General features: G+C 42.3%; 1 protein-coding gene across 5 annotated transcripts in view; it reads left to right on the top strand.

Moving 5' to 3' along the window:
* MTA3 (metastasis associated 1 family member 3) overlaps positions 1-24,650 on the top strand; it is a 126,281-nt gene that overhangs the window by 86,921 nt on the left and 14,710 nt on the right. For 3 of the 5 annotated variants that reach the window (XM_061369710.1, XM_061369712.1, XM_061369711.1), the window contains exons 15-18: positions 463-549; positions 5,360-5,506; positions 13,130-13,161; positions 20,118-20,272. In XM_061369710.1, the coding sequence (XP_061225694.1) occupies positions 463-549; positions 5,360-5,506; positions 13,130-13,161; positions 20,118-20,272 (421 nt within the window). The remainder of the gene's footprint in view (positions 1-462; positions 550-5,359; positions 5,507-13,129; positions 13,162-20,117; positions 20,273-24,650) is intronic. The other 2 variants (XM_061369713.1, XM_061369714.1) reach the window with 2 other exon arrangements.

Here is a 24,650-nt window from a genome sequence, read left to right as displayed (position 1 = left end):
ATTACATGAATTGCCTCACCATGGGAATAAGACATGACCAGAATCAGTAGGCTTAACTTTAAATTCTTACCTCTCTATTACCCTATGTATAGCCAGACAAGCTTGTAGAAAACAAGGAAGAATTCAATGTAAATTATATTTAATTTACTGCTTTTATGAGCTGCTTTTATTTTAATACTGATCTTTTCATGTTCCGTTTGCCTGGCTGACTGTCTCCAAAAAGACTTTGTAAGCAAAAATTGCCATCACATTTGTCTTACAACTTACATTGACTTTAAACCAAAAAATAACAACATCAGTTGCATGAATGAGGACCTGGCCTGCCTTTAAATATCCATCGTTATGAGCATTGATGGAGAAAAAGGATATGTGCTGCAAGGAAAAAAGAGACTTGTGCTGTGTCCTGATTCTATTTGCAGTGTTGAAATACTGAAACTGGGTTTTATTCTTTAAACTTCTCAGATGCAGATCGACATTGTGAGCTTGCTGGAAATCCTCTGAAGATAAAAAGCACCAGAAAACCACTGTCATGTATCATTGGGTATTTAGGTATGTATCTGCCTTCAGAGAACACTCAGCCTATACTGAGACTTAAAAATCCCATACACATAGAATGAGAGAGGCATGCTTTTAGTAACAAGCAAGCTATAAAGTTAATAAGTGACTAAAAACCCTAGTCACCTCTCAGCTGCAGAACTCGAGGGATGGAGGCAGAAGCCCTTCTGCTACTGGCTTAAAACAGCAGAGTAAAACCTGGTGTAATGTAGAATGTGAACAATAGTCTGGTAGCCTAAATGAATGGAAATAAGCATTCAAAGTGGGGAAAGCCTCAGTATGCTCAGTGCTGGAATGCTCAGTATGCTCTGCCCCTGGAAGCCACTTGCAGTATTCCTGTGTGCTTAAAAGGAGGAGACCTCAGCCACACTAAGGCACTGGTCTTTTAATGTGATGATGTGGTTTTAGTAGATGTGATGAAATCAGTGCTGAAATCACAGCCAGGAGGACCGGGAACTCATGTAAGATAATGGGGAGAGGAGACATCCTAGGATTTTGTGGTTCCTTATTAAAACAAAAGTGAAAACTGTCCTTTTTGCAAGGAACCACCACTGACTATAAACATTTACACAGGCCTGTAGGAGCTGAGATACCCCTTAGGCTTTCTGTTAATCCTCAAACAGAGATCAATCAGTTGTTTAGAGAAGCAGTGAAGTGTATTAATGCCAGTGTACAGCAGTGAAGCTGAGGGCAGAGCTCAGTCTGGATGTTTTGCTTGAGATTGAAAGAGGTTTTTTGTGGTAGAGCACAGGGAACAGCAGCAGTCTCTTGACTTGCTGAAATAGAAATGGGCTCTTGATGTGGTTATAACTGCTGTTCCAAAACATCGGTTTTAACAAGATCCAAACTTCAGAAAACTGGATAATGAAAAATTGATGCAGCCATAGGACAAGGGGTGATGGGTTCAAACTGAAACAGGGCAAGTTCAGGTTAGATCTAAGGCAGAAGCTCTTCCCTGTGAGGGTGCTGAGGCGCTGGCACAGGGTGCCCAGAGAAGCTGTGGCTGCCCCATCCCTGGCAGTGTTCAAGGCCAGGTTGGACACAGGGGCTTGGGGCAAGCTGCTCCAGTGGAAGGGGTCCCTGCCCGTGGCAGGGGTTGGAGCTGGATGAGCTTTAAGGTCTTTTCCAGCCCAAACCAGGCTGGGATTCTGTGATTCTCTGTGTACGTGGGTGAAGGTTTTGTAGATTAACAGTGCAAAAATAACCAGCTACCTGCAGAGCCTGTTTAGCATTTGGCTGTATGGGAAGTGAAGGCAAATAGCACATGTTCCAGGGATATGAAGTGTGCTCAGTGGAGGTAAATACGTGCATCTGAATTAGTTGTATGCAGTTGGCTTGTTTGCCATTTAGCTTGGGTTTGGGTTTTTTTCTTGTTTGTTTGTTTGGGATTTCTGTCTGAATGGATGATGCTGGCAGGATCTTCCTCACAAAATCTGGTACGAAGCATCGTGTCACAGCTTATGCAGGAGGCATTTGTTTTCCTTTTTCAAATGCCTTCCATTCCATTCCCACAGACGTTTGTTAGCAGACAGTTAACTGTGTGTTAACTTCCAACCATACTGGTAAGGCAGAGGGGATTTCAGTGCCCTGCACACGTGGGACATCGCTTCCCTTTATCCCTGTTCTGCTTCCTGGCTGCCAGTTCCACAGCTGAGGTAGGCTGAGCATTAAGAGTAGGCTCTGTCCTCTGGAGAGCTGGGGCTAATCCCCTGCAATCTCTGCAGTCATCACCGTGCTTTTCTAAGCAAACCCCCCAAGGTGCAAGCCCTGGCTAATTGAAAGTCTTGTATTACCTCCCAGGTATGAGGAAACCAGGCTAATGTTTCCAGCTGGGATGCATACTGAGGGGATGAGATGAGAGAGGGAGGTGCAGCTGCAGGAGGGCCTCTGGAATCCAGGATGCTTATTTAAGTGATCAGTGTAGGAGGCTTCAACTTCCTGTTGTTTGCATTGGGGTTTTGATTCATTAGTGGAAAGGGGAGAAGATTTTAGAGTTGTTGCTGCATTCGCTTGTTTGAGGCTGCAGCCTGGTCTCACCAGAAGGGTTCCTAATGTATCGTTCAAGCGTTGCTGCTTCTTCCTGTTTTATCTTTATTTCAGAATGCCCATGCAGTCTGAATCTGGCCAATGGGTAATTTGTTGTGCAGGTAATGGGGTGATTTGGGTTATTTGGAGTTCTCTGGGTTAGCAGCTAGGAGATTTTCAGTGAAGTACTAAGCAGTAGAACAAGGATTAGAGCAGCAGCAGGACCGAAAAGAACCCTAATTACTGTTATTGCATAATACAGTAACATGGTAGGATAATATAATTCAGGCAAAACCCTGAAAAGCCTCATAACCCCTCTGGGGTGTGATGAAGCCTATTAGAAAGCGCTAATCTAAAGCGTGCAGTCTGTATATGGAGGACAAGTGAGCATAAGGTGTAAAGACCCCCCAGGAAGGACTTGGTCCATTGGGAAGCGGTCCTGGCTGTTTCAGTTCATTTCTAGAAGCTTTAAAGGAGAGCTTGGGGTGGTGTGCTGATGGAGGACTGGTGACCTCCTGCTGAAGAAAAGTCCAAGTAAGGAAATGCTGCTTTTTCAACTGTTTGCTCACCCTAACCACATAAAATCATATCTCCTGTTTGCTGTGGACAGAAGGGTTTATGAGCTCTCGTATGTTCATGTAGCTGCTGGGATGATTGTGATTGCTGCTGGAGCTCTTTGGCAAACAAGATTATGTTTTAGTGGTGTTAGCCCTGAAAATTAACCATTTCCTTCAGAAAATGGGAAAAGATTGCCAGATGAGCGTTTTAGAATCCAAATTCCAATCATCTTTAGCAAACAGTGCAAAACCTTTCTATTTCAGTTTAAGGTTTTGCTTTAGCCATCAGTATTCATAACAGTAAGCACCGCCTCTGTTCCCATTTTAGTAAGAAAGCGAAGTAGAAACTTGTTCTCTATAGCATGGAAAATGGGTGAGTGCTTGGTATTCCTAAACCCTATTACATGAAAAGCAGATGAGTAATGCAGTGAATGGCAGTAAAAAGCTCTCATCAAAGTAAGTGGTGAGAGGATGGGTGACCTCAAACTCGCCCTCACATTCACACCCAGATCTGAAGCCATTACCTGTACCATGGCTCTGTGCTCTTTTAATACCTGCCCGTATATTACCCTGCTCTGTTTGTTCTTACCTGACCCTCTGGAAGCATCTTGGATGAGGGTGTTTGTGCTTTATGAGTGTGACTGGGAGCTCTGACCAGATCAGTGGTTAAACATTAAGCAAAGCCTCCTGAAATGTGTAGGTTGTTGGTGTTATGTCCCCCTGGCATGCTGGTCGCAGGACAGCCAAGCCATTGTGGTCATCCTGCGTAGATGTGAATTGTGGAATCACGGAATGGTTTGGGTTGGAAACAACCTTAAGATCATCCAGTTCCAACCACCAGGGCAGGGACACCTCAGACTCAACCATGACACCCAAGGGTGAACACTGCCAGGGATGGGGCAGCCACAGCTTCTCTGGGCACCCTGTGCCAGCGCCTCAGCACCCTCACAGGGAAGAGCTTTTGCCTTAGATCTAACCTGAACTTGCCCTGTTTCAGTCTGAACCCATCACCCCTTGTCCTGTGGCTGCAGTCCATGATGAAGAGTCCATTTAAAGGTTATCTTCCCTTTAAAGGTTATCACGACTTCCCATGGCAGCCCTAGCTGGTTGCTGCTCAGGGTGGGTGGGCTGGTACCTGCAGGCTGCCTGTGAAGGCTTGCCATGGGAGCCTTGGCTATCAGGCTTCCTTGGCATTTCTGAGAGAGAAACAGTGTGCTCCTGTGGTGGACTCGGACTTCGTGCAGTGGTTGCTGTTTCTCTTGCATGAGAGCTGTGAATGGCAGAGGCTGGAGGGCTTCCTCCTTGGATCCCTGGCATCGCTTCAGATACTGCATATTCCCAGCTTCTGCATTTTATTTTATAAACAGAAAAGCAGAAGGCAGCACTCTTCAGGAGGTGCAAACCTGCGCTACACATGAGAATGTGCTTCAGTTCTGCCTTCTGATCTTACTCCCCTTGGGCAGCTCAACCTCCTGATCCACCCCACAGCCCCTCTGCCCTCATGTTCTCAGCTCAGGGGTCTCCTGCTCTGCCAGGCAGTGGGGCTGCAAGTGCCTCACAGCCTGTGTGAGAGGGATGGGACCTGCCTTTGGGCTCTCTGACTCCCCTCCAAACCTTGGGTCTGTCCAAAGTCCCCTGCAGTGGTGGCATTTTGTACCCGAATGTGTGATAGGAATAAGTTAATGGGTTCAGCAGATCCCTGGTGCAGCACAGGCAGACTCTACCTTGCCGCTTTTATCTGGTATATGACAGAAATTTCCATACAGCTCTATCAGCTTTTGGCAAACAAAGCAGCTGCCACCCTGACGTGTGCTGGCCAGATGCACTTTACTGCTTCTGCTATAGTAAAACGCTTTGATTTGCTTGCTAAAACAATCTGTAGGTGTGTAGCTCCAATACAGACCTCAACGGTAGGGAAATGTAAACAGAAACCTATTTGAGATTGATCTGTATTATCTCTTCAGCCCCTGAAATCCTTACACATCTACACCATAGTGTTAACTTGGGCGATCTCAAGTGAAAGAGATCTTTCTTGCTTGGAGGAACGGTAGGTATGAGGAATTGTTATTTAACAGGCCCTGTAAACACATTCATGCAGAAGAGTGTTTCTTTGCTTTCACTGGAAATTTAAATGTAAGTTTAGTGTGTTGGATAGACTGGTTTTATCTGTTTTTTTTAATCAAGTATGTCTAATTTCTCTCTCTGTCTTTTGTCTCAAATAGAGATTCATCCTGCAGTGAAACCAAATGTAATCAGGTCAACACCAAGCCTTCAAACTCCAAGTGCAAAACGACTGCTTGCACCCTCCAATCACTCTTCATTAAGTATTTTGGGGAAAAGAAACTACAGCCATCATAATGGCCTTGATGGTATGTGGAGGAATATCAAAGAACTATACTTTAAGTCTCTGAACTCTGGCCTGAGATGCCATTAAGTAGGGTGGTATAGACCAACAGAAAAGTAAGTTAGGGACAGCATGTTTATAGCACTGATTCTTACTGCAGTGAATGGTGGTGCTTATTCACTCAATGTGGGTATATTAATACCATCTCTTAAAAAAAACACCTCCTTTTACCACTTTTCTTACTAATCTTGATATGAAAGGACAAGAAAAGAATGAAACAGATATGGTGAAGACAGCAATGGGACATGTTTTGTTATAGCTCGTTGCATTGCGTTTTGATTTGAAGAAGCATGTTGCAGGTACCTGCAAGACTTTTGGAATTACTCTGTGTGGAATTACTTGATATGTACTGGACCTCCTAGTTTACAGCCAATCTCTTTGTTAGCGTGTGAGTGCTAAACTTAGTCTGGATTCTAACCAGAGATTGGCAATAGAGGGAAAGTAGCTGCTAGCATCCAAAAACCGTTGTCACAGAGTCACTTAAAAGCAGTCCTGGCAATAGGGATTGGTGGAAGGTAGGAGCTCCTTAGACAGCAACTGTCCCTGCATTTCTGCCACTTGCGGAGAAGGAAGCAAAAGGGTGTCACAGAGGTAGAGGAGAGGCTTTTTCTGTACTCTCTGCAGCACCAGAGGTGATGTCTGTTGTATCCAGCCATCTCATTACAGTATGGTGCAGAGGGAGAGCAGGTACGAAGCTGTGCAAAAACGTGGAAGCTTGTGAGTAAGGCTAACTTTCCTCAAATAGCTTTTGGTTTTTGTTCTGAACAATGACCATGTATTACTGATTCTTCCATTAGTTTTTCATTGTTACCCAAACTAATGATTTTTAACTGTGAACAGTTTTACCTCATGTGCCACTAAGAGGGGAATCCAGCAGGACATAATTTGTTTGCACTGAAAGGAAATGCATGCATTCCTGAGCTGTCTTCCTGTGAGATGTAACTTCTATAAGCCTTTACCTGATTTGTTCTGTAATTGAATGAGGTTGTGGAGACTAGAAAGTTCGAAGAAGTTAGGCTCTGAAATAGACTGATCAGGGCACGATCAGCACAGAAGAGGTTTCATGCTTCACAGGATGTGGAAATGAGGTAGGAATGAGAGGGACTTGCCTTTTAGATGATAGAAATTGTGTTCCAAATGCAGGAAGAAAAACTTGATCCATTATCCATCCTCTTCCCATAATGAATCTGTCCTTGCCAACACTTTGTGAAGTGCAGTTGCCTCCTGTACATTTAATAACACCTAGATAGAAACCACCAGGTACTTTGACAAGAGGTGGGTATTAAGAAGCCAGGATTTCTTGGACCTCCGCTCAGTGACGTGGTAGGCAGATCACATGCGTGGGTGGCCATACAAGGTATTTGGTGGGCCAGGATGACATCCATGTGACTTGTACTTGGAAGAAAGTGATGACATTAATAGGCATAGGCATAAATGCCGAATTTCTACTGCAGTCTTGGGGTGTGAAGTCCTGCATTGATGGTCTGGTATTTGCTGCATGGGAATGTGAACAAAGGCTGCTTCCCCACTCCACCAGTGCTGGCCATTAGACTGAACTCTGCATGTGGGCTTTGGGTGATGAATGACTTAGTATTTCACTTTGGAAATAAAGGTGATGTTCCATTTCTTCTGCAGAGAAGGCTGTAGCAATACACTTGAGGTAAAGGTCCCTGTAAGGAGGCACGCTTGGAAGTCTTGAAAGCTTTCTCCTTCTTAGTACAGATTTTATCCTCAAAGTAAAGAGTCTATAAACCCAGCCATTAACCACACTGATTAGGTTGGCTCAAACAGCGAACTGTGCTAAGGCAATTTGCACAAAATAACATCTAATCTGATAAATCACTGTTGAGAACTGTAATTCATTGCTTCAGGAGGTAACTGTTGCTGCTTATCTCTTTCCTCTGAAAACATAACTTACTGGAAAGCATCTATCCTAAATAGCTGAAATCTGTGTTTCATTAGCATAAAATATCTATTCTAATATTTAAAAGTGGCTGCTTTGGTTCTTATGCTGGCTGCTGTCTTTAATTAAAAGCCTTCAATGTGTAAATAAAATGCACAGAAAAAGAAACAAACCAGTAGCAGTGACACTCAACAACACAGGACTTCTGTTCCTTTTGACTTAAAACCAGTTATCTTTAATATTTACCATTAATTCCTCCTTTGGTTATTGGTAAATATAAACTCTTTTCTCTCTTTTTGTTGTGTTTTGTGTGTGTGTGTGTTTTGGGGTTTTTTTTTGCTGTGATTTATCAGCTTCAGCACACAGCAAAAACTCAGTGAGCAGCTCAACTTGGGGAATGGTGGTTTCTGACCACGGTGCCCTGTTTGTGCAGCGAGAGGTTTTCCCAACCTCGGGAGCTGTCTGTGTTATACTGGAAAGCTTTTTTTGGTTCCAAATGCTATTGATTGTTGCAGGGTGTATTGCATAGTATCAATTAACAGGACCCAGAAAGCCTGCTATGGAGATAGAGGATGATACATTCTGTCTTTCAATGCATGCTTCAGTGAAATGAGCAAACAAAAGGGAGCACAGTGGGCTTATATTAAGTCTTACCTCTTGCTATTTTAATAATGCTATTGCCATAGAAATGTCTGCATGTTCAGGTTTGGTTTTTTTTCCAACAGTATTAGGAGTTTGTTGTAAAGAAGCAGTATAAATATGTTTAAGGTACACAATAATTGACAGCATTCAAGTGAATGTCACTTAGGGTTGTGCAAATAGATGTTTAGATTGGCATATTTAAAATCAGTCTTCCTGCCTAGGTGACTTGAGAATATTAAAACAATAAAACAGTAAATTAAGAATATATAACAATATATTGTTATTAAAAAGCAGAAATTGGTTATTAACAAAATAGAATTATTGGCTCTTAAGTAACGCAGTGCAATGTGGCAGTGGCACTCCTTTATGCCTGTATACGGGAGTGGGGGAAGATTACAAGTTAATATTTGGTTTAATGCTTATAAGAGTAATAAACAAAAACATTGTTAGCATTTCCTAAAGGAGTCTTATGTTGGCTTGGTCTTGATTTTTGGCTAATGCAGCACAAGCTTCCCTTTCATTTTACTGTGGATGCATGTCCAGCAAGAGTCTGGTGCAGCTGATAGTGTTGAGGGAGTCTGTCATTTTAGACTGCTGCTGCTTCTCCCAAGTCCTCCTTTTATCTCTCCAGAAATGCTGGGGTTTGTGCCCTGATACCTTGTCATTGCTATTAACTCGTCTTGAGTGTCAGTCACTTGTGGCTGAGAGATGTATGCATGAACCCTTGTGTAAGGCATAGAAGGAAGTACAGTTGCACTGCTTAAGCATTGCCTAGTGTAACTGGATAGATAGAAGATCTTGTAGTTGCCTGTGTCTTTTATTGTAGGAGGAAGACTTTTTCTGGCTGGTTTTAGAAAAGTGTTTTTCCTTTGTATTTTCAAACAGCAAATCTGTCATTCCATAGAACGCAATGAAAAATGCCAGAAAGCTTTTTTCCTTCACAGTACTTCAGGGAGGTTTTGTGTAATGTGCGCTAGTGCTTTTAACTGCTCTGAGCTGTGGTTATGTAGTATACACAGAAGACAGGATTGCTTGTGCCTCTGCTCAGTCTTTCCATTGCTGCTGAAAATAAAGTCAACACGAGATACTGAAGTGGTTCTCATCAGTGGAGACAGTCTCCTTTGAATGGGAAGATTCCACCTACACAAAATCACGACGTTGCAAAATGTTTCCTGGATCCCATTTTATGACTGGAGTTGATGGGAAGATTTAGGTGTGACTGTAAAGTGCTTTGTAGGTATTTTGGATCTGATCTTTAAATTACAGTGTCTAAAATTATTCCGAGCAATTACTTTCACCCACAGAGCCGCTTAACTGCGAGCAGCAGTACATCCGAGTAGTTGAGTTTCGCATCAGGCTATTGTTTTGGCAGGGTGAGTAAGGATGATTTTCCCTATGCTATTTGGAAACATCAGGTGGAGGTATTTTATGTGAGTATAATCTGTGTCAGCTGGCAGACATTTCCTTACTTTTACATGTACCAGAACCAGAATATCCACAGGATATGTGTCATTAATGAGGGACAGAAATCAGTCTGTGCCTGTTGATACCATTTTCATGTCTTGTGGGCAGAAATACAAGAACCAGTTGCTCATTGCTGAAGGGACTTTAATCAGCAGCCCTGATCCTCCTCCTCTCTTTCTCTGCTCAGACCTTTAATGCTGTATTTCAGGCTGAGATGTCCTGATGCCTTCAAGAGGAGGATTTCAAGGTTGCAGGTGCATATGAGCGTCTTAGGCAGTTTCTGCCATAGGTGCATCGATTTCTCCACAATCATAAACTTCTAAGCATCTTGTCAGTACTGAAGTTGCATTTACGGTAATTTACCCACATCACATCACCAAAATGCCCTGTTAGTGATGTTGTCTGACCACTTCTGTTTGAAGTGGAGTAATCCCCTTCACTAGCACTTCATTGGCCCTAAGGGGAGAAACATCCTGTGTTCTGGATGCTGGAGAAGTGCAAATAACAGATATTGCTTAGCACATAGTCAGTTGCTTTTAGAACTCATTTATAAATGAAGTGCCCAGCTGATGCCAGTGTCAGTGAAGTTCAAGCATGGTTATTTAAGTTCCCTGAGGCATTACAAAACTTGTCAGATAGAGCTGAAAACCCAAAGTTTTGCTTCCTTTTGTGTTGAACACCGAGACAGTTTTTAGGTAATCTCTGCTGCCCTTGAGCTGCATTGGAGGTTGCATTGGTGGGCAGACCTTTTGTAAAGCACGACTTCTGGAATGCACAATGACTGCCTTCTTAATTGGAAGCAAGAGCTTTCTTCCTTAGTTACCTCAATTGAAAGCAAAGTTTTCCCCAGGATTGGCTGGGCTGTGTTCATGCATAAACATGGGTCAGAGCCCTGCCAAACCAGGGTGTAATTATTTCCTGGAAGAAATCAGTGTCTCTGTTCTAAAGTCTGAGTATTTGGGTATGAGAGTCTGTAAGATTTCATACTGTGTAACAGTGGCACCTTCATGAGTACTCTTTTGACTATGTCTACTTATTAAACAGCTCTTTCCCTAGGTTTTTGTTTATGGACATACTCAGGTCTTCCTAAAAGATGTTTGGTAACTTAGATGGTATTTCAGCATCTACAGTAGCCATGACAGCTAAGAAAAAGAAATCAGAGGACGTTTTTATTGCATGAAGCTATTATATGTATAACAGATCTTTCTTCGTTTCTGTGCTGGGTTTTATGAATAGCTTACCAGTACGGTACTACCCTGGAGTTAACAACTGTGGGCATTGCATCAAGAGTGTCTGTAAAGTATTCTTCAAACTATGCTGTTGAACAGCCTCGGGGGACATTCAGCTGTTCCTCAAGTCCCTTCAGGGAGATGCTCTCGCTCAGTTGTCTCTGGAACTGGGAGGGTGACTGGGTATTTTGGGACAGTCATGGCTAAGCACAGTTTTTATAGATTTGGCATAGAATGCTGTGCCAAAAGCACAGCACCTCCGAGTAAGAGCCAAGATTCTATTGCTGTAGTAGCTGAATATAAAAAGCGTGGATTTCTGGTTGTTCACGTTGATCTTTTGGGGGTGACTGGAAATGCTGTGTAATGTGTCTTCTCCGTATTTCGAGAGGGAAGCAGCCCTATCCTTTTTGTTTAACCTGATCATTCTGCTGAAGTTAAGGATTCCTCATAGGAAGTGTGCTTTTGGAGATAGGTTAGCTGGGGGTTTTATTCTGAGTAGTTCAGCTTATAAACAGAACGAGTCCTTGTCTCACGAGTTACTCAGGTGGTTGCACCTGCATGGATGCAGTCTCTGGGTTCTCTCGGGACCATTAAGGTACTGAAAGGTTCTTCACTGGAATGTCAAAAACTAAACAAACTTGTAACAGCAAAACCAACTTCACTGTGAGGGTAAACATCAAGCAGATTAGTGAGTTCTTCACTTGCCTGTGGTCTTTTCTTACTTTATAACAGTGCCAAGTATATTCAGGTATACAGTATTTGTTATCCTACCAGTTTAAACCATGCCTGGAGGACTGATGGCCTAAACGTAGTTTTATCTATGATGATTTCTGTGCAGAAAAAGAGAGGAAAAGGGGGGTGGGAGAGGAACTCACAACTAAAATATTGGTGGCTTTGCATAGGTTTTTACATTATAGAGCTTTTATTAATGAGAAGTTACTGATACTTGTATTTCTTTTAATTTTTAATCAGATTTATAGAGGATGAAGGCTTGTACAAATGGAAATTAGACACAGGGATTACTGAATATTGGGTTGAAGTTTTGAAGTAGCTTGAGATGTTTAAAATGCCTTGTCTTTGTTTCTGTCAGTGATTAAACTATACCTTCAGACAGGCTAAGGTGACTCTTCAGAATGAAAGAGAAACAACGGTTTGAGAGTGTAATTACAGTTGTTTCAGAAGAGGATGTGCAGCTCCTCTTTCTCATGTCCTTGCAATTTCTTTAATACTGTTTCCACCAATAGCAAAACCACTGGAGAATCCTTTGTGTAGGTGATGCCAGTTGGGGCCCCCATAAGAGCCACAATTTGGAACCAGGGCAAGAATAACCCATTGTAATTACATTTATCTCGCTTGTAGAATAGAGGCTCTGCACATCCAGTTCATGCTGAACTGGGGGCATTTTAACCAGAACTGCATGTAGTGTTGCTGAGTGTCTCTTCCGTAAGAAGTCTGTGCACTGTAGCTGATGTCTTACCCAGCTTTGTGAGCAAATCTGTGAGATTCCTCATAGCACTGTCTTGCATCTTGTAGATCAGCAGTGAATTTCCTTGCATTTTTTTGGCTGGCTGGGAGGATGTTTGGTTCCTGAAGTTGTGCTGCTTCCAGAAAGAGCACGGCTTTAATGTGGCAGCTCTTGCATTTTAAAGCCAAAGAGGTTGAGATTTCTGTTCTTTTGGGGGGTGTGTGTGTGTGTGAGCAAATGTAATTTAATTTAAACAGCAGGGTAAAATCAGTGTTAGCTATTGGCCTAGTAGTGATTCCTCAGCGATTTTATATCAATAGAATGGTGTGTTCAGTTGACTCCTGATTTATCATATAGGAGAGAATAATTCCGATTTGTGGTTGTTACACTTCTCAATAGATTTTGTCAGTGTCAAGCTGAGAATCCATCTCCAAATTCTCAGAAAAAGGATTGTCATGTTTTATAGAGCTTTTTCAAATGGGAATCACAATGGGATTATGCTGATGCTATTTGTTTTTTTTTCCATGCAGAGCTAATCCCCTGTGTTAAATGATGCCGTATGTTAAAAGCAAACTGAAAAAAAATACACCTCTTCAAACATGAATTATGAATTATTGCCATTTTTTATATTGTCCTGCAGAAGAGGATAATTGCACAGAACAAATGAGTGCAGTTCACAGCATACTGGGGTGTGCTGTGTGCTTTCAGGACCAGTGATGATTCTCATGCTTGTTTCATGAGAAATCGTTTCAGTCTCTGCATTTCTGATACATTCATTGTCGTAGCTGACATGCAGCATCTTAGCCTTCAGGTAGAGCATCAGAAAATAGGGGGTTTATGGATAAAGACAGCACTCTAATCCACTGTGGTTCTTTTGTTTTCCAGAATCATCCAGCCATACAACAAGAACAATAATGGTAAGTATAAAGGGGATTATAGGTTCTCCTATAATCTGTCTATAGGTAGGGGTTTTCCTTTGAAAACAGAACGGATACGATAGTATCCGAAGCTGTTGGCATGATTTTTTACAAAGTCCAGTATCACCATATAGATAAAATGAGTCTGCCACCACACTGGAAAAAAAATGGGAGGTTGAATAGCTTAAGTAGCAGTGCTGTCAGTTTGAATGGGTGAAAAATCCAGTTTTGCTCGTGCTGTTTGATGCTGTCAAATTAATGTTGGTAAAACCCCTTGCATTCTATGTGTATCACGTGTCAGAGCACATTCAGTGTTCCAAACAACAGCTGAGTAATTTCCTGGGAGGCTGGGCTTTGACTTTACCTGCAGTTTGATAGTTCAGGTTCCTGAAAGAGAGAAGTGTTTAAACAGACAGATACATCTTCAGAAAAGAGATTGAAAAATTCCATGTGTAAAAATGTCATGAACTTAGTGTCTGTCTTGGGTTTCTACAGGGTTTCATCAATCTCTGTTTCAGACTCCTCATAAAAGCTAGATAAAGACTGAACAAAAATTCACATAGAGAAAACCTTTCTGTGACTGGGGATGGTTCATGCCTACCCTGTAGATACTTGGAAAGAGGGCTCTCCACTTTGGGAAAAAGACCATTTTTTGAGGCAAGTTTTGAACTTTCAGACTAAAACCCAACAAACTGTGGTGTGAGCTTATTGGTTTTCATCCCTACAGTTTTCAGGGTGTTCCTTCAAGTTTGTTACCTCTTCTGTATGTGCAGCATTTGTTGGACATGCACATTCCCTCACAGATACCTGGTTCAACAGAGAACAAAGGGTAGATACAGTTCATTGGCTTTAACATCAATAGTCATTAATAATCCAGTTTAAATAATAAAAAGGGAATGACTACAGGTGACAAAAGTTCTCATCAAAACGTGCCAAACTTTAAAGGGTTAAGAGAAAGGTTTTTAAATAACATGAATTTTTGAGGTTCCTGTGCTGTGAACCTCTCCAGATCTCTCTGCTGACAACTCAGACTAATTTTCTGCAGTCAGTGTGTAGTAATTGTCCATTGCACTTTATTTAAGTGCAAGCAAAAGTAAGTATTCTGCTTAGTATGAAAAGGTTATAACAATATGCCCACTCTTCTGTGCAATTAAAGCATAACTGAATGGGTAATGGAAAATTTCTTACTCTCCAATGAGGAGGTGGAGTGTGTTAGTAAAGCCAGAAAATACAATATTCCTTACCTTAGAAACAGTATGAGATTATCTATTCAGTACAGGCAAAATAAAGCAATGCTGCTGAGATCCATTTGTGAGTGACTACTGCAATAAGGAATAACTCTGAAATGAAGTCCCCTTTTTCTTATGGTTAGTATAACAGATAAAAAGTCAAAGCGGAATCTTCAGTCAGTCAGAACGTGAGAGGTGTAGCAGCAAATCTGCACAGTGCCCCGGGTACTTCGGTGTAAGAAAAAAGGCATTTGTCTCACCAAGGCAAAGTACTCGAACTCCTTTAAAGATGCATTTATAGGTGGCGGAATAACGTAAGGAAGGCATTAAATCCGATCTTGTCTCTGAAGATTCTGATTTCTGTTAAAATTAAAGCCAGTGAGGAACAGACTGTACTTCCCTAAGGAGAAAGAAGTGCAGTTTTTCTGAGGCCGTTACCAGAATTCTTCTGTATTTAAATCCAGTGACATCTCCCTGGGTTTTGCTTCAGTTTCTTGTTCAGAAACATCATATCTAGAAATATGTTTAAGGTTCTGTTTGGGGGCAGGGAGAGGGAGGGTTCTAACTATAAAAAATGATTTTCCTCTTGTACTGTGGACAGATACCCTGCTTAGTCTTTCATTACTAATTAGCTGAAGTATTTGCTTTCAGATGCTGCTTTTAAAGGCAAGGTTTATTCAGAGGCTAGATAGTTTTTATGTAACCTCCATGAAATACAGAGGCCGTAGACATTGTCATATTTTAGTCCAGATGTTTTGAAAAGTGAGTTGTCTGGTTTTTGTTTGTTGGATTGATTTTTTTCCCTGGCATAGACAAGTCCTTGACTTGGATTTGCAGCGTTACATCTCTGCTGGGTGTTTTGTGAAACATTTGATAGCAAATGAGGAGGTTCCAAAGTGATACTTGGGCTGGCCAGTTCATTTCTTCTGTATGATCTGTTGCTATTTATTTGCTATTTATTATGCTATTATTAAAAACACTATTTAAAAGTATATTGCTTTTAAATAACCTTCAGGTTTCTTGAAAGAAATCCTATACCCACGATGAAGGTGTGCCTCCATTCTGGCATCTGCAGCACTTGCAGCTCCATGCTGTATGGAGGCCATGCTTTGCCATTTCTGCATGCCTCAAATCTCTATGAATTTACTAAACCTGGCCCAAGCCTAAGTGCTTGTTAGAGCTATAATATTAATGCCTTTGCAAATAAGGACACTTTAGGTGTGGCAAAACAGAGTCAGCACCTGATTTGACATAATTCAATATAATCAGGTCAGTGCAAAACGTATCCAACCAATCAATATGGTTCAGTCATCTGAGCATGCCTGATTTTTTCTAGTGATTTTTTTGCTCTCCATGTAACGAGCTGCTTTTGCTTTGATTTTGGTTTGATTTTTTGTTGTTTAAAGATGCAGCAGAAGTTCTAGATTTGCTAATTTAAGGCAGTGGGGATGTTTTTCCTTTTTGAAAGGAGAGGGAAAAATGAAAGAGATCGTAAGTTTGGGTCCACTTAGGAATTTGTGATAGTCCAGTTAAACATTCATTCAGCCACAGCATAAGCATTCACCATTAGTTTTAACACTCTTAACACCTGTTGGTGTTACATCTGTATTTCAGAGCTGGATTTGGATTTCAGAATCCTCAGTGGCTCTCAGTGAATAAATGCTCAGCACTTCTGTGCCAGTGCAAGTTGATAGGACAGGAACCTCAGCTGGGACTTGCAATCTGAGTCCTGTTTCTGAATTTGTACAGGATTCCTCTCCTTGACTTTCCAACATGCTTCTTAACATCCTGGTGCTCGAAATTTGCCTGGGAGCTAGTGAGGACAGGAGACTTACCCTCCATGATGAAGGTGCAATAACTTGCCACTTTAATGCAGGGTGTTTGTGGGGTGTCTTTGGAATAGTATGCAAACTTTGTGCGACTGCTAGCTGCCACTGCAGCACACATCATGTGTCTGGTGATGCTGTACACCTAATTTCTGTTTCCCTGACACTGCAAAGCCTTATGCTTGGTATTTAAAGACCTGATTTAGAGTGAAGCAACTGATGGAATTAGCAACTCTGTGCTGCTGCTTCCAGAAGATTTGACAGAGAAACACATTCGTATGTAGCTTCTTCATGAAAGGGACTGTTGCATCTGTGGAACACTGGAGGCATCTAGGTTGCCCACTGGTAAACGAATGTGTATGGAAAACCCGTGCCTCTGCGAGGTGAGTTTTGATAAGCAGCTCTCAAAAGCTGGGCTGTGTTCCAGCCTGTGAGAGGAGTCCCTGAGAATGGCTGCCCCCAGAGATAGGTTTTAGCAGGGGTCAGGTGAAGCTGCAAAGATGCTATAACGAATGAGCTGTAACGCCATGAGCTCCTCCTCGCTGAAGGCCCTGGAAAGACTGCCTTTGGCCTCAGAGCTTGCTAAGGATGTGTGTGCAGCATGGAGACCTCCTGTTCCTGTTCAGCAGGTGAAACTTCCCAGGGAGAGCTCTGTGCTGCCTTGAGTACTTGTGTTCTTTGTTGGATGTAGCACTGCCTGAACCAGAGCTCCCTTAGCCTGATGAGATTTCTCTTTCACCATTAGTTGTTAGGCTCTTAACAGCTATTGGTGCTATGTCTGTATTTCAGAGCTGGATTTCTTTTCAGAATCGTCAGTGGCTCTCAGTGAATAAATGTTCTACGCCACTACAAGTGGAGAAGCTTAGAGACAGGTTTTCTTGTGATGTCTTCTGGGCATGGGACAGTTTAAAGGCACAAGAGATCTCAGTGGACATACCTGGATTGAGAGGAGGGAAAATCTGGGAGAAAAGAGGCACTTGGGATTTGTCCAACATGCAGTTGGCGAACGCTGGGTAAAGCTCCTGCTGCTTGGGTGCAGGTCCTGCTCTGTGATTTGCCACTGGTGATACAGCCTCTTAATACCACTGGTTTTGCTGCAGAATCGCAGCGTGGCTTATTGGTGATGTACACAAGCAGCAGTCAAAACGGAGCTGCTAATTGCAGTGTTGTGATGAATCCATTGGAGCCTTCTGCATGCAGGGGTTTTTTTAAGAATAGGCCTTCTGTGGTAGCACAGGTGTGGTGTTCCGGAGGCTTTCAGACCCTTCTTGGCACAGCTGTGTGCTAGACAGGGGGAAATCTAAAATCATCATCCTCCTCCTCATTGAAAAGAGTACATTAGCAAGTACTTTGTATGAAAGCTTGTTTTGCCCCTGGTGTTGATGACGGTGGCACTGAATGCTCCTTTTTGTACACAACAATCAGTATAGAGGAACTAATGAACTGATTTGCTACTCAAGAGTGTAAATTGTTTTAATTACCTAGAAATGAGAGCCGATGTGGTCCCTAGCACAGACTGGAGAACCCTGATCTTGTTTGCTCTTGTCCTGAAGTGAAATGTCATTAATTTCTTCAAAAAGCTTGAAAGGACCAGGGGAGAAGGGAAAGAAAAGAAGACATTCTAACCAGTATGATGCAACACAAAGTAGGTTATATTGTGACCCCTGCACCATTTTCTCTAATGTTATCTGTTGCCTGGAATAAGAGTTATGGTCTAGTAAAAGCAGACAAAATAGAAGGTCAGAACTAGTGTTGACATCTGGCTCTGACAGGGGAAAAAGTCTTATGAAAAAGCACATACTGTTCCCACCAGGCTTAACTGTTCTTCAGCGTGGATGCCATAGAAAATACACTTTTTGTACCCTGTTCATTTCCTGAACATTTTTTGCCTGTGCATGTTATCCTGAGTGAAGGAAGCATTCAGTGGTGTATTAGGAAGCAGCCTGGGAAAAGGTATACCATTATATTTGATAATGTAAAGCCATTTCTGGCTGGGGAAGCAGCAAAAACCTGCCATTCCAGCCCTTAAATGTTCCTCTGTAATGTATGGCACTGGCAGTTGCCAGATAAAAATAATGTGTGAAATGTGAAGTATGGCAGTGTTCAACATGCATGAAGTTTTACTCCTTGAGCATTATCCACTTTGCACGCTAAGGGATCACCAGTGAAATACCTGTATGAATGTCTAATTTCATCCAAGCTCTGTACTTGATCCTAAATTTATTCTAACAACTGGATTTCTTCTAGTAGCATGTCCTTTAGTTTTTCCCTTCCACCAAAGCCAGTACAAACCAGTATGTGAAAACCAAACTGCAGTCTAGACACTGAATGAAGAAATGGGACAAGTATTTAAGAGGGACTGCAAAGGTAGATTTACAGCCCTGCGTGCAACAACTTCACCTATAAACCTTGTTTGTCTCTAAGACAAAGGAAAATAGATTAGCTCAAAGAAAGTTATATACAAGTTAAATTTTGTCTCTTGTTTTTGTCTGATTTTGTTACGTCAGCTCTAAGGAATCTCAGAGGAGATGTTTCAGTCACTCGCACTAAAATAATGAACGCTGGGATTTTTAATCAAAGGCATAGAATTTGTCCTCCTGGATGAAGAAAACTGGATTGGGATGGGTTGAAAGTTGTGGCATAATGTGAATGTAATGGCTTGAATATGAGTGTAAGAATTATACAAAAGAAATGAGGCCCTTGATTATTAGTTTGGGCTGTCCTGGTTTTATGGCATCATTTAAGAGGTGAGGTTTGTGTTCTGTTCTGCTAGTCTTTGTGGATCTGCCAGCCTCTTCCTTACTCGCTGAGTGTGGAATTGGTCCCCTCATTAGAGGGTACTCCCAGCAATGTGCAGCACTGTGTGCATTTCAGGGATATGACAAAGTGCTGTCACTAATGTGGAATACCCCTATTTTCAGCAAGAAAATAGCACCTCTTCCTAAGAAAACGTGATGTTGAACTCTTGTGAGAGAAAATGAGCAAACTTCCATCTCTGTACAATGTCTTCGTAAATATCTGTTCCAATCAGTGTTATCAGTCCTGCTGCTACTCAGTTATGTGGGAAGCAGGTTTTGAATTACCAAGATTAATATATTTGTCATGGGCTATTCTTCCAAAATGTTATCTACGTATGATACAGAAAATATTACTTTTGCTCTCTCCTTTTCATGTATCAGAAGGCAGTTTTCCTCTTTAGGCCTGAGTACGTACTGTCATTGCACGGTTATTCCAGGTAAAGGTTTAGTGGAAGATGAATGCATCTCTTTGTGTTTAATGTTATCTGTGTTAAAATGAATGCAGACAGATAGCAGTAGGTGCTAATGGATAATGACGGGTGGGTAAATTTAAGAGCCATGGCACCAGTAAGGTGATAGAAACCTTTGTTACCCTGCTGCTGTTTAGGTGAGCAGCAGGAGCAAACCCCTTGTCTTATTCAGTGACTTGTATTTGAAAAGAAAATCAGGCAGAGTAAAGACCTATGAAATGAGAAGTATGGATTTTTTTAAATTAGATTAATGCCATACTGCATGACCAAAACAAGTCTCATTTCTCATTGTCTGGGAGGCTGGCTTTTTTGCTCAGAAAGTATGAATTGTTTCCTAAAATCAACAGGTTGCTGTTGAGGAACTGTTTAGTTCATGGCATTGATTCAGGCCTCAATTTTTCTCTGTACAAAATGGCATTAGCAATAGTTAGCTTAGTCTTTAAAGGGCTCTGAGACCTGTGGATAAAGCATGCCAATGTGCACAGGGTGTTAGCTGACCCTTAGGTACTGGTTGAGGAAGAGTAGCTGGTTTTTGAGAGGGTGCTGTGTGTAGGGTGCCCTTTACAGGAGAATTAGTTAACAGAATTGTGCTTATTCTCAGGCAAATATCTTTCCCTTTTACTATGATTTCAGCATGCTGCTCCCCATGTTCATATGACTAATGGTAAGGCCTTGCAAGCCAGTGCAAGTGCCATTAAGACAAGCACCATTCCAGTGATCAAGAGACAGAGGCAAAATTGGCTTGATGCTTCAGATGATGGTTTCTTTATAGCTACAGAAGAGACCAGGTAAGAGAATAAAATCTAAGCAGGGAACAAGGCTTCACTTCATACATGTTATTGATCCGCTATTTGAATAACACCTTCTGACATTATTGTTTGAGGTTTTGTTACAGTGAAAAGCAATGTTATGGCCAAAGATACACCCAACTTTGCATCTCCTGCATACTAATATGATCAGTGTTTCACTGGTAGGACTTAGCCAGGGCTACTTCTCTGTGGCAAAGATTAGAACTTTTTAATTGTTATTAAATTGCAGTTCATATACAATGAAGAAGAAGGCACCTCTGATCAGTCAGCAAAATGTAAATTCATCCACAGTGTAGGTTATACTCTAAAATATTCAGAACTTGAAAAATACATAGCACACAACAGAGGAATGAACAGCAGGTAGCATCTTTCCCTGTGATTTCCTTTAAAAGCAACTAAGATGCTCATCTTTTTCAGTCTTTCATTTACCTAGATTAATTGGTAAAATCTGATGAGTTTTTGCTTTGCTGATTAGAGCTTGATGTCAGGGAAGAGTCACTAGTTTTCTGTAGGCTCCTCTGTTCTGTTCTTCCCCTGCTAAGATCTGGCCATTCCCCACTTTAATTCAGACTAAGACAAGAAGCTCTAATCTGCTTTTGTAAGCTGTGGTTGCTGGTCCTGTTACTTAAAACCCTTTAAAAACCTGCTTAAGTAAGGGGTTGATGATGGCAAGTGACATCAGACTGCTCCTCGCTTCCGTGGTTTCAGAAGCCTGAAAAAGCTGGTAGTTGAGCAAAAATGTAAATAATGAAGGAAGAGAAAGAACAGACTTAGATACAGAGCTAACCAAGGAAAATGTGCTGCCTATTTAGTCCTGTTTGTGGTAGATTCAGCTAGATAAGTTAAAATACTAGTAGGTGACAATTTGGTGGCTGTTTCAAGATCAGTTCAATATGGCACTTCATTTTTCTTTGGATGTGGCAATGCAGAGAGGATTCAGGTAGGAGGATGGTAAGCTCTTAGGCTTTTGGTATCAAGCCCACATTGATGGCATTCACCGTTTTCAGATTCGATGCAAAGAGTTTAGTAGTATCAGACCAATCCCCAGTGATTATACTCTCAAAGTGAGACCGGAAACCTTCTGAAGCTTTAGAATTCGCAGTGTATTTCTTTCCCCAGTTATAACAGGGAAATGCCTGTCAAAGGATGAGATGAGTCCTACACTGACAGCGTTTGTCTCTCCCCACTGATCTTGGGGGTAGCCCAGACAACAGGCCTAGACCAGATGTTTAAATTCTAGGTGATAGAAGCAGGGTGAGATGAGCCCTGCCTTTGCAAACCACTCCTCCATGATACCTCTGCCTGTTCCCACCCCACAGAATCCTCCTCCCCACTCCCACGGCTGCAAACACCGTACCCAGCAGCAAGGCAGAACTTGCACTGTCTCCCCCTCCTCACCTGCTTTGGTGGGTAAACAAGGGGCTTAGTCCTCAGAGCTCCGTGGCTGCTGGTCTCCTCCACATCATTAGACGTTGATGTTAATGATTTAAAATCACATGGGGAGCACCGGGCAGTCAGACTTCGGTGATCCCTCCTCTGACAAGGAGGTGCCTGAAAACATGGTGTAGCATCACTGGATGCGCAGCAGGGAATGCCCAGGGCTGATGTGGGTTGAGCCCCCACCAGTACAGCCGTTCCCGGTCTGACAGGAGCTAACCCCATAGGTTCAGTCCATGTGCATGCATCTTCCTTCTGTGACAAACACACAAGGAGTGTTAGTGCCTCTCTCACATTAATCTTCAAATCTGTTCCTTCTCTCTCACAGGGCTTTCCCTTTCATTTTTCTTTTCCTTTTTTTCCCTCATCCCCATTGATTCCCCCTTCCCTCAGCTGTGCTTTCTCCTTGCTGACATTTTCCTTCGATTCATTAACTCCCTGCACTCTTACCCCAAGATGAATTAGAATAGACGGTGTAGCACACTCTCCTCTCAGCTCTCACTTGCCTGCAGCCTTCATAGCTCAGAGTGGAAAGCATTCCCTGGCTCTGCTGCTGGAAGGCACTGATGCCCCTTCTTCTGGGGAAGAAGGAGGAAGAGGGAACAGGCACTGGTCCCTGGCAGCCAGCCTGTCCTGTGGTAGGAGTTTGTGCAGCTGAGCATGGCCGTGACAGAGTTGAGTGCAATAGAATTGTGATGGGAAGAGATATTGAGGGAGGAGATGTCTGTGAGAAGGCAGCACACAGTTCATCCAGTCCTGCTCGAGATGAGAGGAAGGAAGAGGAATCAAAAGATCAATTGCCAGCTTGCAGTGTTGGGTGTTTGAATCTGCTCTGAACACTTGCCTCAGAAATAATCACCCCGTTTGAGTCAAGGGAGCAACTTGCTCTTCAGGGCACTTGTTCCGTGCTGCATCAGGACCCAGCCTGTTTTAGCATGTGTATTTGCTCCCTAAAAATGCATGGAAGACAGACACATGCTAATTACAGCAAAAGGGGAAAGATTTGGGGATATAATTACAGCCTGCAAAAGGGTAGCTGGTTTTCAGTGTAAGATTTTGTTTCCAACAGTCCCAAACAATTTTCTCCAGCCTAAGACATTTTTGGTTTTGCAGTGAGTTAATGTTTAATATGCATATTTCTATAAAAACATCAAGCAGGGAGTGTAGAGGGTACATTTTCTCAGACATTTAGCTAAAAATTACACTGCAAGAATTGGTTGATATTATCTGAGGAAAAAAATGGTAATATTCTTGCTGCTGAACTACATGGAGTGCCTATTTCAATGCTAACCAAGCCAAAGATGCGTATGAGCATTCTAAATGTTATTATCCATCCCTAGATAAGGTGAATATATATATTTAGGCCTATAGCTCTATTTTAGAAGATACTTTTAAAGGAATTAGCATTACCTTTCCCCCATCCAAACTTAAGCAGCAGTCACATGTCTGCAGCGTTGATTATGAACTATCTAACTGCTCACAGATTTGAGATCCTTGTAGCAATGGCTGTGGAGGGAGACAAGTATTCAGAGCAGTGAAAATCATTGTGGAAAGCGTGTGTCGTGTAAGCTTTCCAAGGTAACCCTTGGAGTTCCCGTGGGCTTTTTAGGGCAGCGTCCTTCACTCAGGCCCTAGTTCAACAGTGCCTGCAGGGATTCTTATAATGTAGCATGAGCATGTATGTATCATTGAAACAGAAGGACTGGCATTTACATCTAAGTTCAGCCTACCTTCAGAGTAGGACAGGACTGTGTTTTCTCTTCACTGTAATGTGCATCCTCATACATTTCAGCTGGGTTTTGAAGCTGTAGCTGTTTGAGTGCAGTTTCCTCCCCTGCTGGGTATTGGCATCTGCACATCTGGGGAGAAATGCCAGCATAACTCCTATTGTATGCTGAGGCCTCTGCAGAGCTGGGCTGTACATGGGCACAGTCCATGGCCAGGCTGGGGAAGGGACAGAGTGAGCCTGCACCTGCCTACATGTTAGTGCCATGAATGCATCACCCGTATGACTTTCTTAATCAATCTGTATCTCTGCCTATCTCGAGATCCCCTTCCTGACTACCTGTGGGCATGCTCGGTGCTCACAGTGAATTTTACCAGTAAGTATAGATGCCCTCAGTCCTGCTGTTTCAGCTGTAGAGACAAGCTGCCCTCCCCATTCAGACACCTTCCTGATGCCTGTGTGAGCCCAGCTCACTTGGGATTTCCACACATCTGCTCGGTCCCAGGCTCGCAGGCAGAAACCCGGGCGACAGTTCAAGAACACTTATTTTGACATCACATCATAAGTTTGTGTTGCGGGATTGAACATTCTTGTGTTTGCTTTATTCTGACCCTTTTTGGAAGAAAAAAGAGTTCTCATTCCCCGCTGTGAAATAACTTGCTCACGGTTTTATTCTGCAGTGCGAATCTGTTTGCTTTGCACAACTCGTTGAAAAAGTCATGCTATAAAGAGCCTTACATTTACCACTGCTCATCAAGGAGGTCTCCGTGTTTGTTTTTAATAAGCCGAGGTATTATTTCCTGGCATTAAGTGCATGCTTGAGGATCAAGCAGAAGTCTCATCACTGTAAAATAATTCAGGAAATTGTGCTCAGTCACCTTTGCTGTGAAGCAGCTTTCTGGGTTTTATTCCCCTTCTGTTGACAAGCTGTGATGTGGAGTCTGTTGTAGGCCCTGTTAGAAATTAATGTGGAAAACTACTCCATTGTGTAAAATGGAATTCTTATACTGAAGCACCATTCTGTGAGGAAGAGAATAATGGGAAAAAATGGACAGTTCATATTATGGTCCCCAGAAGTTTAATGAAAATGTAATATATCAGCTTAATATCTGTTTTGTTATCTAAGACATAATTATGAATCAGATCAGTACTGTGGCAGTTGGATGTCAAGGGAAATGTATCTGTTGATTAAAA

This window comes from Neopsephotus bourkii, unplaced genomic scaffold (assembly GCF_033783945.1).
Source record: "Neopsephotus bourkii isolate Nb327-2 ecotype Australia unplaced genomic scaffold, CSIRO-AGI_Nbou_v1 NB_1510, whole genome shotgun sequence".
In the NCBI taxonomy this organism is placed as follows: Eukaryota; Metazoa; Chordata; class Aves; order Psittaciformes; family Psittacidae; genus Neopsephotus; species Neopsephotus bourkii.
This window is presented reverse-complemented; position numbering and strand designations above follow the sequence as displayed.